Below are 14,247 nucleotides of genomic sequence, written 5' to 3'. Positions count from 1 at the left end.
AATGTTTAATTTCTAGTGATAATTATATATAAAATTATTACACTTAATTTTTTTTATGAAAAAATTTATTATTTTATTTCTTAACATATATAAAGAAATCTTCAGCTAATTTCATTTTAAAAAAATGAATATATCATTGTTTATGTACCGAATTTTAGACTGAGCTTCTTATTTCTTATATAATTTTTTTATTATTTAAAATAGTAAAAAATTTAGAACATGTACGTTTTTAGTGAAATAAAAAACCTTAATTACAATTTTTTATTATTTATTTAAACCATTCTCTGTTAAAAAAATTATTAAAAAACATTAATTTATTTTTATTTTTTATTTATTTATCAAAAAAAAGTCTCTGTCATTGGTCAATGGAAAAAATGGTCACTGGTATATGAAATTAGAAAAATTGATGGAACAAAACAAGAAGCAAAATGAAAAAAACGCGTTACTCAAATTCAATAAAAAAAAAATCTGATTTTTTCCAAATTGGTGTAAATGGATAGAATTGTAGAGAGTTGTTTCTTACAATCATTTCATAAATTTTTTCTTTTTTTTTGTTTTTTGTAATTTTCCCCTGAATTTCAGACATTACTCATAATTTTGTGGACAATCAAGATCCAAATTTGAAGTTATAGATGATTGATTCTTCAACGAATCGTTTCTGGGTCGGTGTTATTTTCCCTTCATATAATCTCTATTAGCTACTTCCCAAAAATCCCCTTTTTTATTTTGATTGAGTTAAGGAGATCCAATTGTGATTTGTGTGTAAATTTGTGATTTTGATCAGCATTTCATGGAACTATATGGTTGAATTTTCATCTGGGTTTGTTTGATCGGTTCAAGAATTTAGTTTTTTTTTTTTTGGAGATGGGGTTGACCTTTTCAGTTGGCAATTTTGAATGAAGCCTTTTTCATTTTCTTGTATTTGATGTGATTATGCAGAAAGGTATGATTTTTTTTTTTGTCTTTCTTTATTATTGCATTTAATTTGAGTTTGGTTTTTTGAAATTTGAAATATATTATATTAATATATTGTTGAGACTGTTATATAGTTAGTGAAGAGTGATTTGTTGAGTTGTAGGACAATCAGGGTTCCTTTATCCTTCATTTGCTTGTTCTTGAAACCAACAAGTGTGATAGTTAAATAACTATAAAATATTAACTCTATTCTTACTGAAATTATATTTACATTTTTATACTATTAGTTAATTATATCATCATATATTTGTATTAAAATATATTTTAATATTTCTGGTAGGATCTTATTATATGTGTTATGTGCTTGTGATTTACGAATTTGACTGATCTTTCTGATCTTAGGTAGGATATTGATTTTGACTACTTTGATAGAGGTGAATTTTGATTGATATTTATTCAAGTGTGGATTCGGATTCGCTGACAAAGTTGTTGCATAGAACCACAGATTGCCTGATTGATTTCAGAACTTGAGTTGCGACTTACAAGTATAGCAACTTGGGATCTCCAAAGTTGTTTATATCTTGTTATTCTGAACATGGTCTGTTAGGATTGGCAAATGGGAAAATTATGATGAATGCGGAAGCTAGATTGTTTGTCGATGGATGCATTAGACAAGACCTTTTCTGAGCTTGTCAGCATTATTAAATCATGGATACCCTGGCAATCTGAGCCAGCAAACGTGTCTCGTGATTTTTGGATGCCGGATCACAGTTGTGCAGTATGCTACGATTGTGATTCCCAATTCACCTTATTTAATCGCAGACACCATTGTCGTCTTTGTGGACGAATTTTCTGTTCCAAGTGTACAACAAACTCGGTTCCTGCCCCATTTAGCAGCCAAAGGAATTCTTGGGACGAGTGGGAAAAGATCCGTGTATGCAATTTTTGTTATACGCAATGGGAGGAGGGCAAAGTCTCTTTTGATAACAGTGGTCAGGTTTCTAATCTAGATCGTACAATGTCGGCTTCGAGTGTGGCTAGTAGTAAATCTAGTGCCACTGCTAATAGTAGTAATGTTACTCTTTGCTCCATGCCTTATTCAGTTGGTTCTTATCATCAAATACAACAGGGTTCATGCGTGAATAAACTATATCAATCACCTAAGAAGGGAAAAGAAACTGATAGGGAAGGTTTATCATCCTTAGGAGGTTTGTCATCCTTAGGAGGGAGGAATATTGATCCTGTAGAAGACCTAGGGGACTCATTACCAAAGCAATGTGAGTTCTCCATGAGCAGGTATTTCACTATTTCTCTTGCATTCATCGATAGCAGAAAGAACTCAACTAATGCTTGACTGTTCACATTGATATTTCCTTAATCAGACATTTTTAATGTAGTTTTGTTTGTATATTGTTTTTAATAAATCATATTCTTCATCATGTTTATGGAAAAATTCAAAGGAGTTTAACCGTACATTATATTTAATTTAATAACTTGAATTGCGATGGGGATCGGATAAGTGATCAAATAAATCTTCTTGTTCTAATGGGCATCATAGTCACCAGGATTTAGGAATCACAAATCTCAATGTGTAGATGTTATTTACTAAAGGATCTGTAATTTATTTAACTAGGGCATGCATTCTCTATAAGTCTCATTTTTTTACTCCCTCCATTTTTAAGTCCCATTTTTTTAGACCAATGATTTTACTGCCCCAATGAGTGCTGCTAGTTTTTCTAAGATTGTCATGGATCATATGCTTTTATCTTCCTTCAGGAGTGATGATGATGATGATGAGGAGGATGATTATGGTGTATATCCGTCTGATTCCGATACGAGGCAATATCCTCAAGTGAATAGCTACTATGGACAAGCTGTGCTTGATGGGATAAGCAACATTGATGGCTCACAGAAAGTGCATCCCGATGGAGAAAATATTGATGCAAAACTCTCTTCAAATTACAATTTTGATGCAGGGGGTTTGGACGGAAGACCAGTTATTGCAAAAAATGAAGATGAGCCTGATATCTGTGATGAAAATGAAGCACCTTCCTCGTTATATGTTTCAGAGGATGTTGATGCTGAACCTGTTGATTTTGAAAATAATGGACTCCTGTGGCTCCCTCCAGAACCAGAAGATGAAGAAGATGATCGGGAAGCTATTTTGTTTGATGACGATGAGGATGATGGTGGGAATAACACTGGAGAGTGGAGTTATAAGCGCAATTCAAATAGTTTTGGAAGTGGGGAGTTTCGACACAAAGATAGGTCAAATGAGGAGCACAAGAAGGTAATGAAGAATGTAGTTGATGGACATTTTAGGGCTTTGGTATCGCAGCTGTTACAAGTTGAGAACCTACCGGTTGAAGACAATAACGAAAACAGTTGGTTGGAAATAATCATATCTCTGTCATGGGAAGCTGCTAATTTACTAAAACCAGATATGAGCAAAGGCGGAGGGATGGACCCGGCTGGTTATTCGAAAGTCAAATGCATAGCATGTGGGAGCCGCATTGAAAGGTAAATTTCATGCTTTATACGATGTTCTATATAGTTTTGTTTCATATTCTTCTAGATCAGTTGTTGCAATTTGTCATTCTAGATGGCTTTTAGGGTAGTCAATCCCGCGGGATCCCGGTGGAGCGGAGCGGTTGCTCACCGCTATGGGATGGCTGAGAGCGGTGCAGTTAGCCTTAGCGGCCGCTACAGCCGGGTTAGCGGCTATCCCGCTATCCCAGTAAAATAACATACCTTTTGTCAAAAAAATAATAGAAGAATATTAATAATAATAATAATAATAATAATAATAATACGTATAGTAAAATAATTACTTGAACATTTTTAGTATAAAAATATTCAGATTTATATAGTATAAATGATAAAAATAATATAAAAATAATAATAATTTGGAATATATATATATATATATATATATATATATATATATATATATATATATATATAATATAATATAAATTAATTAATTAGATAAAAGTAAATATTCAAATAGCGGCTATCCCGCTATCCGCTATCCTAGTTTTGAGGTCGGCCGCTCCGCTATCTGGGATTGACTACACAGGTATTAAGACCTCATGATCCTGCTTCTCTCATTCATAAATGCATGGTGTGTCTTAGTGTGGAAAAACACCTGTCATAACCTGCTAAACAAATATATTCAAGAGGAATGGTGTTGTTGCTTTTGTATATTTTACTTCTGGACTCTGGTTATATGAAAATAAACTAAATGAAAACATTGAAAACAAACTGTTAGGATTATAGAATAAAGGGAAATTATAGAAGTTAATTAAAAAAACACAAACTGTTATGGAATTCAAATCTTGGGTTCCTAACACAAACCTCTCTAAAGATACAGGAGATTTGGTAACGTATTAAAAAAACAACAAATTAGAAGGTGGGAGTTGAAATCAAATGGAAGCTGTTTTACTTTATTTCACTCCTGTATCTTTTTACTTTATTTCAAAACATGGGAATAGTAGAAATAATAAGAACTTGTAGACAAGTTGTTTTAATAAATTTCACTAAAATTTACACCACTGGGATACTTGATTTTAACTCGCATGATTTTATGTTGATCACTAGATTTTATTTCCTGTTATACCTGCAATATATTATTAAACTCTACCATGGGGCAAAGAGAATTTTTTTTATGTCACAGTCCTAGTATTCCATTTGCTTGACTTATTGGATTTATGTTCTGACAGTGTGGTGGTTAAAGGAGTTGTTTGTAAGAAAAATGTGGCTCATCGGCGAATGACGTCAAAAGTGGATAAACCTCGCATGTTGATCCTTGGAGGGGCTCTTGAATATCAGCGTGTTACCAATCTCTTGTCTAGTGTAGATACCCTATTGCAGCAGGTTGATCGTGTGTGCTACTTTTTAAGACTTGGTCTGTTATGAGTTTATGCTAATGGTTTATACTCTTTTTGTAGGAAACGGACCATCTGAAAATGGCAGTGGCAAAGTTAGCTTCATTCAAACCACATATCCTTCTGGTAGAGAAATCAGTTTCTCGATATGCACAGGAGTATCTTCTTGCAAAAGACATAACACTGGTTCTGAATGTAAAGAGATCTCTTTTAGAGCGCATAGCACGTTGCACAGGCACTCAAATAGTGCCTTCAATTGATCATCTTTCATCACAAAAGTTGGGTTACTGTGAAATATTTCATGTTGAAAAGTTTCCCGAAGACCTAACTCCTGTTAGTCAGGGTGGGAAAAAACCAGTGAAAACATTGATGTTTTTTGAAGGTTGCCCAAAACCATTAGGTTGCACAGTAAGTCTTATTTATTTATTTATTTTATGTAGTTTTAACATAGTAAGAACAAAATATGAAGGCAACTCAGTTGAAATTAAAGATAATCTTTCAAGGAAAAAGATAACCCGTTTGTGCTATGCAACCAAACCACATGGATGATTGTAATCATGTACTTCTTCTAGTACAAAGTTTTGTCAAATAGCAGCTATAATGGCGTTATAGCACTGTAGTGGAATTTGAACAAACTGTAATTTACCGTGATACACAATTCAGCAATCGACAACGCTGCTAATATGTTTACTGATTTTTTAGATGTCATTTTATTATAACTTGCTTGTCATTTGGAGTGTAAGAATTCATAGTTCTCGTGTTTATAATTAAACAGATTTTACTTAGAGGAGCTGACATGGATGAATTGAAAAAGGTGAAGCATGTGGTTCAGTATGCAGTTTTTGCAGCTTACCATTTGGCGATGGAGACATCTTTTCTTGCTGATGAAGGAGTCTCCCTACCAGAACTTCCATTAAACAGTCTGGCTCTTCCGAATAAGTCATCATCTATTCAAAGGTCCATCTCAACAGTTCCTGGTTTTACTGTTCCTGGCAATGAAAATCCCCAGGCCCTTGAACCTGACACTGGACCACGAAGAACGAAAAGTGTCACAGTTGCTGAACTAGCCTCCTCAATTTGCAATACAGGATCCTTGTCTAATGTTTCTTCTCGATCACTGCCACCTGGAACAATTCTTGATGATTCAAGTATCTTGTACTCCTCCATTGTTGGCTCAGGAGATGACATTCCCGAGTTGTACCATAATAATCTTCTTTCCAAACAACCTCTGGTGAAAGAAACTTCTGTGGTGGATAACACTCCGGTAGTCATGGATGACTCCTTTGTAAATGATTCTGATACTGCAGAGAAAATATATCAAGGCATTTTAGCTGGAAAATCTCAAAATGAAAATGATCATAGCCAAATCTACGCAAATCAATTAAGTGGTTCAGAGTCGTTATCTCCAAATCATGCTCAAAACCATATTGAGAAGATTGTAATCACAAATGAAGAAGTTCCTCAAAAAGAAGAGTTTCCTCCATCACCCTCTGACCATCAAAGCATTTTGGTGTCATTGTCCTCGCGGTGTGTATGGAAGGGAACTGTGTGTGAGAGGTCCCATCTATTTCGAATTAAATACTATGGAAGCTTTGATAAACCATTGGGTCGGTTTCTGCGAGACCATTTATTTGATCAGGTAAATTGTCTGTTACGGGAAAAATGTGTATTTGTTAGAACTATGTCAACAATTTTTACAATTAATAAATGTCTTTACTTTGCAGAGTTATCGATGCCATTCTTGTGATATGCCATCAGAAGCACATGTGCATTGTTATACTCATCGGCAGGGAACACTTACCATATCAGTCAAGAAACTACCAGAAATTATCCTTCCTGGTGAAAGGGAGGGAAAGATTTGGATGTGGCACAGGTGCTTGCGATGTCCAAGAATCAATGGCTTTCCTCCTGCCACACAGAGAATAGTAATGTCTGATGCTGCTTGGGGTTTATCATTTGGAAAGTTTTTGGAGCTCAGTTTCTCAAACCATGCTGCAGCCAGCAGGGTGGCAAGCTGTGGCCATTCTCTACACAGAGATTGTCTTCGTTTTTATGGGTGATTATAGTCTCCCCTATTTTTGTGTTTGAACTAAACAATCAGTTTTTCCAAGTTATATGTTAACCATTTATAACAAAACTCTCATGCATGTGACCTTGATCTTTATTTTATTGGTAAATGAACTTCATGATTTAAGATACATGGTTGTGTTTAATAATTATGCACCGACAGTGTAAACAAGTTATACACACATATATAGTCATATTTCACCACCTTGCCACATCATAATATTTAGTTGTGAACCTATTTACACCAGTAGGATGGTGAAATAAGTTTGGACGTCTGTGTAAAACTTATTTACACTGTCAATGTATATTTATTGAACTTGATTATGTAAGATAAATAATCTTATAACCTCCTTTGTGAGAGATGCATTAATTCACCATGTTCATGTTTCTCCTGCAGATTTGGGAAAATGGTTGCTTGTTTTCGATATGCATCAATTGATGTACACTCTGTCTACCTTCCCCCACACAAACTGATTTTTGATTACGGGAATGAAGATTGGATACAAAAAGAATCAAACGAGGTTCAATATTTGAAGTCTTGGATTTTAAAATTTGGTTGTATGAAAGTGAATCTAATTTCTGGTTGTTTACAGATGGTCAACCGGGCAGAGCTTTTATTCTCCGAAGTACTCAATGGTCTTAGTCAAATTGGAGAGAAAAGATCTCCGGGTGTAGCCCAAGGCAATAGTGGCCATAAAACACCTGAATTAAGACGCCAAGTTGGTGATCTGGAAGGGTTGTTGCAAAGGGAGAAACTGGAATTTGAGGTGAGGTCCTCGGTAATTATACATGAATTTATAGCTTCATTCATTCAAGTTCCTTAGTGTCCCTGTACAAGTACAATGGTTAATTTTGTTTTCAGTAACTTTTAGTCTTAGAGATATAAGATCATTCTTGTTTTAGAATATTAATTTATAATATAGGGTGGAAGACATATTAAGGCCCTGTTTGGATAAACAACTTAATCATATAAGTGCTTATGTATAAGCTATTTCTATAACCAAAGATAAATAAAGTCAAACTATGTTTATACAACATATAAATATGCTGTTTCCATTCTCCAATATAGCTTATGGAACTACGCTGAAAACAGCTTATGGATAACAGATAAGCTGTTTCTATAAGCTATCCCAAACAGTCTCACAAGTGCTTATGCTAGTAGATAAGCTCAAATATTATTGAAGCAACAGACCATGAATTCTATTATTGAAGCAACAGACCATGAATTCTATTATTGAAGCAACATGTACATATCTTTAAAGGCTTGTGGTTTAATGGTTCTCTCTTCTGTTTACTTAGGAAACTCTTAAAAAGATTTTGAACCAAGAAAAGAGAAATGGCCAACCTGGGATTGACATTCTGGAAATTAATCGATTGTGGAGGCAGTTACTTTTCCAATCATACATGTGGGATCACCGCCTTATTTATGCAGACAGCTTAGCTAATTCCAACAATGAATCTGGTCAAAGCAGTCCAGTTTCAGAGGATAAGGAAATACCTAATGATGAAAACGTGACGACTGCGGTCTCCTTGGCAGGAAGGGGATTCAGTAGTGCCGACTCTATTCATGGAGTAGTTGATGCCAAAAGTTCTCAGTCAGATGCATTTCATCAAGAAGTTGACATGGCCAAAAATAAGCAAAACGAGAAAGAAGAACTTAATCTTTCAAACAGCAAAAGCACAAATGACCATTCTGACCTTATAGAACCTGAATTGGGTGTTCGAAGAGCTCTCTCTGAGGGGCCATTTCCTGTCGTACCTAGTTTGTCTGATACACTTGATGCAAAATGGACAGGTGAAAACCAAAAGGATAGCACATCTGTAAACCCTGATATATCTATGGCAGATGCTTTAACGCCCACTATACAAAGAGAAACATCCTATCTTGGGGATCGCACAGAAGACCAGAGCAGCTCCAAGAGTTTTTTTTCTGCTCCTAAAGGTCACGATAATATAGAAGACTCTTTAAGCTGGTTAGGAATGCCCTTTGTAAACTTTTATCGCCAATTTAACAAGAATTTGTTTGCTAGTAGCCAGAAGATTGAAACACTAGCGGACTACAATCCTGTTTTTGTATCGTCCTTCGGGAAGCTGGAACTCCAAGGTGGTGCAAGGATGCTTCTGCCAATCGGTATTAATGAGACTGTAATTCCAATATATGATGATGAACCCTCGAGTATTATAGCTTATGCCTTGATGTTACCGGAGTATCATTCCCAATTATCTGACGAAGGAGAGAGACCGAAAGAAGGAATTGAGTTGGCATCATCCTTTTTTACCGACTCTGTTGCCTTCCAGTCGTTTTCATCTGCCGATGAATCTGCTTTTGATTCTCAGAAAAGTTTCGGGTCGATCGACGATATGATATTGTCCATGTCTGGGTCTCGTAACTCGTCAATGTTGGACTCGTTGTCTTATAGTAAAGCTATGCATGCTAGAGTTTCCTTCGGAGAAGACGGTCCCCTTGGAAAGGTAAAATATTCTGTGACTGGTTACTATGCGAAGCGATTTGAAGCCTTAAGAAGAGTCTGTTGTCCTTCAGAGCTCAACTACATAAGGTCTCTAAGTCGCTGTAAGAAATGGAGAGCTCAAGGTGGGAAGAGTAATGTATTCTTTGCAAAAACCTTGGATGATCGATTTATCATCAAACAAGTTACCAAAACAGAACTTGAATCGTTCATTAAATTTGGTCCTGAATACTTCAAGTACCTTTCTGAATCCATAGGAACAGGAAGTCCAACATGCCTGGCAAAGATTCTTGGCATATACCAGGTAGCAACTTGTCTTTATGACTTATGTTTTCTCTAGTTTTTGTTTAAGTCATCATATTTCGTTTGCAAAAATGGAAACTACCGAGACTAGTTGTGAAATTTTATTAGAAACCAAGCAAGATACATGCCTAACTAAATTTTCGAATGAAGTTTTAGATGGTCATTTACCTTTTAAAAGGTATCTCCCATAATCATGAGGTAACAGAAGTCTGAAACAACCATTTTCTTCTGTCAAAGCATCTCATATGTACACAATTCATCATTGACAACACCTAACCATTTGCTTCAAAAAAAAAAAAAACTAGCCATTTGGACTATTAATCATCTACACTACAAGATATTTTTCTAAAAAAGCTTGTTCAACCAAAAAATAAAGAAAAATCATTCTTTGTTTTGTTCATTTGATTTTCTGGAGGTGCTTTATACAAGTTTCTGAAACTTGAAATGATTTTTAATGTCTTGAATTGTACGATGACAAAAATAAAAATGGAAGAATCATGCAATAAATCATCTCTTTGAGTGTATTGGAAATTTTGTGTGTATGTGTGTATATCATCTTAACCACATAATTTTTTTATGACATTCTATTGGAAAAAGGTTACGTCAAAGCATCTTAAAGGAGGTAAAGAGACAAGGATGGATGTTTTGGTTATGGAGAATCTTCTATATAGGAGGACCGTGACACGACTTTATGATCTCAAAGGATCTTCCAGGTCTCGGTATAACGCAGATAGTACAGGGAAAAACAAAGTTCTGCTGGACCAGAACTTGATTGAAGCAATGCCAACTTCTCCTATTTTTGTGGGAAACAAAGCAAAACGACTGTTAGAAAGAGCGGTCTGGAATGATACGGGTTTTCTTGCAGTAAGTTTCAAATCTTCACCCACATCATTCTTTTTATACTTAACTGTATCATTTCATTTTCTTGTTTCTTAAGCTCTGTTTGGATAAATAACTTCATTGAGTGCTTATAGAATAAGCGCTTATCGTATAAGTGTTTATATATAAGTTCTAGCAACAGATAAAATAAAGTCAAACTGTTTTCATAAGTTATCCAAGAGAGCTTAAAGAAATAAGCTGAAAACAATTTATGAACATGTCATAAGTTGTTTTCATAAGCTTTTCTTGTGGGGGGTTTTATTCACGTAAGTCCATTTGACATGCATGCATCTGTTTTTTCCTGTTTTGCAGTCAGTTGATGTAATGGACTATTCATTACTAGTTGGAGTGGATGAAGAAAAGCACGAGTTAGTTCTCGGAATAATTGATTTCATGAGGCAGTATACATGGGACAAGCATCTTGAAACATGGGTGAAAGCTTCAGGAATCCTTGGAGGACCAAAGAACACATCACCAACAGTTATATCACCAAAGCAATACAAGAAAAGGTTTAGGAAAGCAATGACAACTTACTTTCTCATGCTTCCGGATCAATGGTCTCCGCCATCTATGATACCTAGTAATTCTCAGTCTGATTTAGGTGAAGAAAAAGAAAAAGAAAGCAATACATAGTCTAGGACTTTAGCTGAATGATTCTTTCTTTTATGGTTTTTTGTAAATTTTACTTCCATTTTTGGGAATCATCGACTCCCTCCATATTTTTTGTTTATGATTTTGCAAATTATATAGGAATTCTTTTGGTTCAATTGTAATTTGGTCAACTATAGATATTTACAAAAAATTCATAGAAAGGTATATACACAGAGGGGCTGTTAGAAGCCACATGGTGTTTGTTTGTCTGAGGTAAAAAGTATTTGATGACCTCTGGATGAAATCTATGTATGTACAAAAAAACATATAGTCATGTTTCCAGCATCAAGTTATATACATGTATAATTTTTCAGACTTGCTCTTCAGTCATGTCTTTGGATTCAGATGTTTTTTATTTCATATTGAACGCGCTTGTCCTAAATGCTTTAGGAGATTTTCGATCTAGGGTGCTCCTTGTTATAATCTGAAGTGATCAATTATGGAAGATACCCTTTCACTTTCTTTGACGGAGCAACCTCATGTCGAAAAACCATCCTGTACTCCATATGTTGCTTTGCAGAACTCAAGGCAAGGATCGATGATTTCAAAACCATCCTGTACTCCATATGTTGCTTTGCAGAACTCAAGGTGAGGATCGATGATTTCAAAATGAGGCCACGACGTAACCTTAATCCGGATAGGAAACAATGTTTTTCTAAGATGGTACAAGTAGGTTTTGACTTATACAAAGAGGTGAGTCATAGATTGCTGAGTTCTTGTTAGCATGGACAACATTGTACATGCAGGTTGCAGCTGTTGGATCCTACTTTGGTTACTTCTCATTTGACCTTAGATCCAAAAGTTAAGTTAGGTTCCGTTTATTTTGTTAAATTTTCTATGTGCTCATTTTAGTGTACTAATAAGATTTGAGACTTAAAATTAACATAGAAAATTGTCCGCAAATCTTAACTCAACTGACAAAAAATGCTGAAAGTGTTAGGCTGAATGACATGATCGTTGTTCGAACCCCGATTTATCCACTTGTGTATGTGAGTTTATAATGGTTTGTCATTTCGTCTATCTACCCAAAAAAAAAAATTACAAAATAAACTAGCAGAGACAAAATAAGGTAGATGATGGAAAGATGGGATGCAAATGAGAAGTTGGTAGGGTAGTTATTTGGAAAGTAGAGATTGTGTGTTGACTATACCCATCACTATGACATTTCAAGTTTATAAGTGAAGAAGATAAGTCTTATTTTATAAGTAAATTTTGTAAAGAATAAATTAGATTTAATATAAAACATAATATAATATCCAAGTTTATTTAAAATTCATTGAATCATCTATTATCGTAACAATCTTATCTTACAAGTTGGTTTTATAGAAATTACACGTTTTCAACTTCTCTTCATCGATGCAGACTTAATAATCATCTTAATTTGCTTTCAATTATTGGAGATAATTTAAAATTATATTATACAACTATAATTGATAAAAAGCAACTGAGAAAAACATTGCTATTATTAATTTGCACAGCTTGCAAGTAAAATAAAAATAAAAAATGTGCTGCAGGAACAAACCTACTACACATCATGTGCTATTTGATTCACTATTCACACTTTATAATACATACTCATATTATTATCACACTATTCAAACATCAAAGCTAAGAGTGTGACAAAAGCCAGATTAATTAGTCAAAACAAGTTAAACCATTTGATTGTGAAATTCAAATTAAACCCTCTTGCAAACGACCACCTTCAACTGCATCATCAATTTCTTCACCTTTTGCAATTTGAAACCAACTTTTCTTTAGAAGATTCACAATTTCCACATCCCTAAGCTCAACAAAAAATTCCTTTAGTAAGACAAAGTATGTATAAAAACTACAAAATTTTTAGTTGAATATTATGTCGAAGCTTCTTTTGTCACCTCATAGTTTTTAAAAACCACACTCGTTCGAAGTTGTATGAAAAATTTAAATTTATCCATTTGGACACGAGAAAAGAACTATATTTTCTCGTTGCTTGGATTAATTAATAAATCGGAAAGAGTGTGATTTTTAAGAAAGCCGCGGATAAAAGTAATTATGATGTTACCTTGATTGTTGGATTGGTCTTGAAATTTGTCTACAAGAAGGCCCTTCATCATACCCTTCACAAATTATTTCTCCATTTTCATCTTGGTAGCAAATCATGCCTTGAGATTCATCCTCATAAACCTGTTTATTATCAAATTAGACACTAATTATGAAAAAGTTCCATAATCTCAGTCTTAGCCTAGTTTCTACTAGAAAAAAAATAAATTACCTCTAAAAATAAATGAAATTGATGTATGTTAGTACTCCCTCCGTCCATGACGAAATCTGGAACGGATGGAGTATTAACTAGGGAAGAATTTTATATTTTTGTCTCTAAATTTTCATATTTAATTCAAGTTTTTATATATGTATATAAATTGACTACTATATATATGTGATCACTAAAGAATATAATTAAGAAAGATAATAAGATGTTAACCTTGTTCTTGATGGATGCTGTGATTTTCAATACTATTGGACCAACTGATGACTTTTTTTGTGGACCATAGCATCGTTTGGACAACAACAAATTGTTTGAATATTTCACAAATGAATGATTATATTTCTGAAGTGGGATTTGAGCTATTGAATTGCAGTGAACAGCCATTAATCTAATTCTTCAAGAACATGAAAGATGAGAGGAAGAGGAGCTAGGTGATAATAAGGAGAGAAAAAAATAATGAAATTTATGTTAGTGATATTAGTGAGCATAGTTTTTATCTACTTCTGTTTATATAATAATAGTTCAATTATTGTGGATTATCATGTCTTGTCACGATGCATTAATTAATTAAGTACTACTCTGTGACAGTATATAAGCAAAAATTAACTTTTTAGGTTCATTATATATTTATTGTATCTGTCTTATAATATAGACCAAATACATTAAATATGCAATGAACCTAGAAATGTGACTTTCGCTTATATATTGTCACGGCGGATGGTGTATAGGACAAAGATAAAGTTTGTAGGGTCCAACATTTGTTTATCTCTTATTGACATTGTGTTGCCCAGGGAACTCTTACTCCATTCCCATGGTAATAAGGCCATAGTAT

General features: G+C 34.2%; 2 protein-coding genes across 5 annotated transcripts; one reads left to right on the top strand and one right to left on the bottom strand.

Moving 5' to 3' along the window:
• The first annotated feature begins 367 nt into the window (after positions 1-367).
• On the top strand, positions 368-11,490 carry LOC123883349 (1-phosphatidylinositol-3-phosphate 5-kinase FAB1B-like). Of its 4 annotated transcripts, XM_045932122.1 has the most exons (13): positions 368-662; positions 785-943; positions 1,318-2,211; positions 2,692-3,435; positions 4,638-4,791; positions 4,866-5,210; positions 5,578-6,441; positions 6,527-6,858; positions 7,267-7,390; positions 7,463-7,636; positions 8,169-9,641; positions 10,238-10,504; positions 10,832-11,490. In XM_045932122.1, exons 3-13 carry the CDS (start codon positions 1,550-1,552, stop codon positions 11,150-11,152), a joined length of 5,460 nt encoding a protein of 1,819 aa, XP_045788078.1. In that variant the 5' UTR covers positions 368-662; positions 785-943; positions 1,318-1,549; the 3' UTR covers positions 11,153-11,490. The 4 variants fall into 4 exon arrangements, with proteins under 4 accessions (XP_045788078.1, XP_045788076.1, XP_045788077.1 ...); XM_045932120.1 differs by having other exon boundaries at positions 411-662; positions 7,267-7,636; XM_045932121.1 differs by having other exon boundaries at positions 411-943; positions 1,322-2,211.
• A 1,125-nt stretch (positions 11,491-12,615) lies between these two features.
• LOC123884576 lies at positions 12,616-13,904 on the bottom strand. The gene is made up of 3 exons (XM_045933700.1): positions 13,632-13,904; positions 13,212-13,333; positions 12,616-12,950 (listed from the first exon to the last, which is right to left on the bottom strand). The coding sequence occupies exons 1-3, from the start codon at positions 13,797-13,799 to the stop codon at positions 12,842-12,844; spliced, it is 399 nt and encodes a 132-aa protein (XP_045789656.1). The 5' UTR covers positions 13,800-13,904; the 3' UTR covers positions 12,616-12,841.
• Between the last annotated feature and the right edge of the window lie 343 nt (positions 13,905-14,247).

This window comes from Trifolium pratense, linkage group LG5, assembly GCF_020283565.1.
Source record: "Trifolium pratense cultivar HEN17-A07 linkage group LG5, ARS_RC_1.1, whole genome shotgun sequence".
In the NCBI taxonomy this organism is placed as follows: domain Eukaryota; kingdom Viridiplantae; phylum Streptophyta; class Magnoliopsida; order Fabales; family Fabaceae; genus Trifolium; species Trifolium pratense.
Note: the sequence above shows the minus strand (reverse complement) of the source record. Positions and strands in the feature narration are given on the sequence as shown.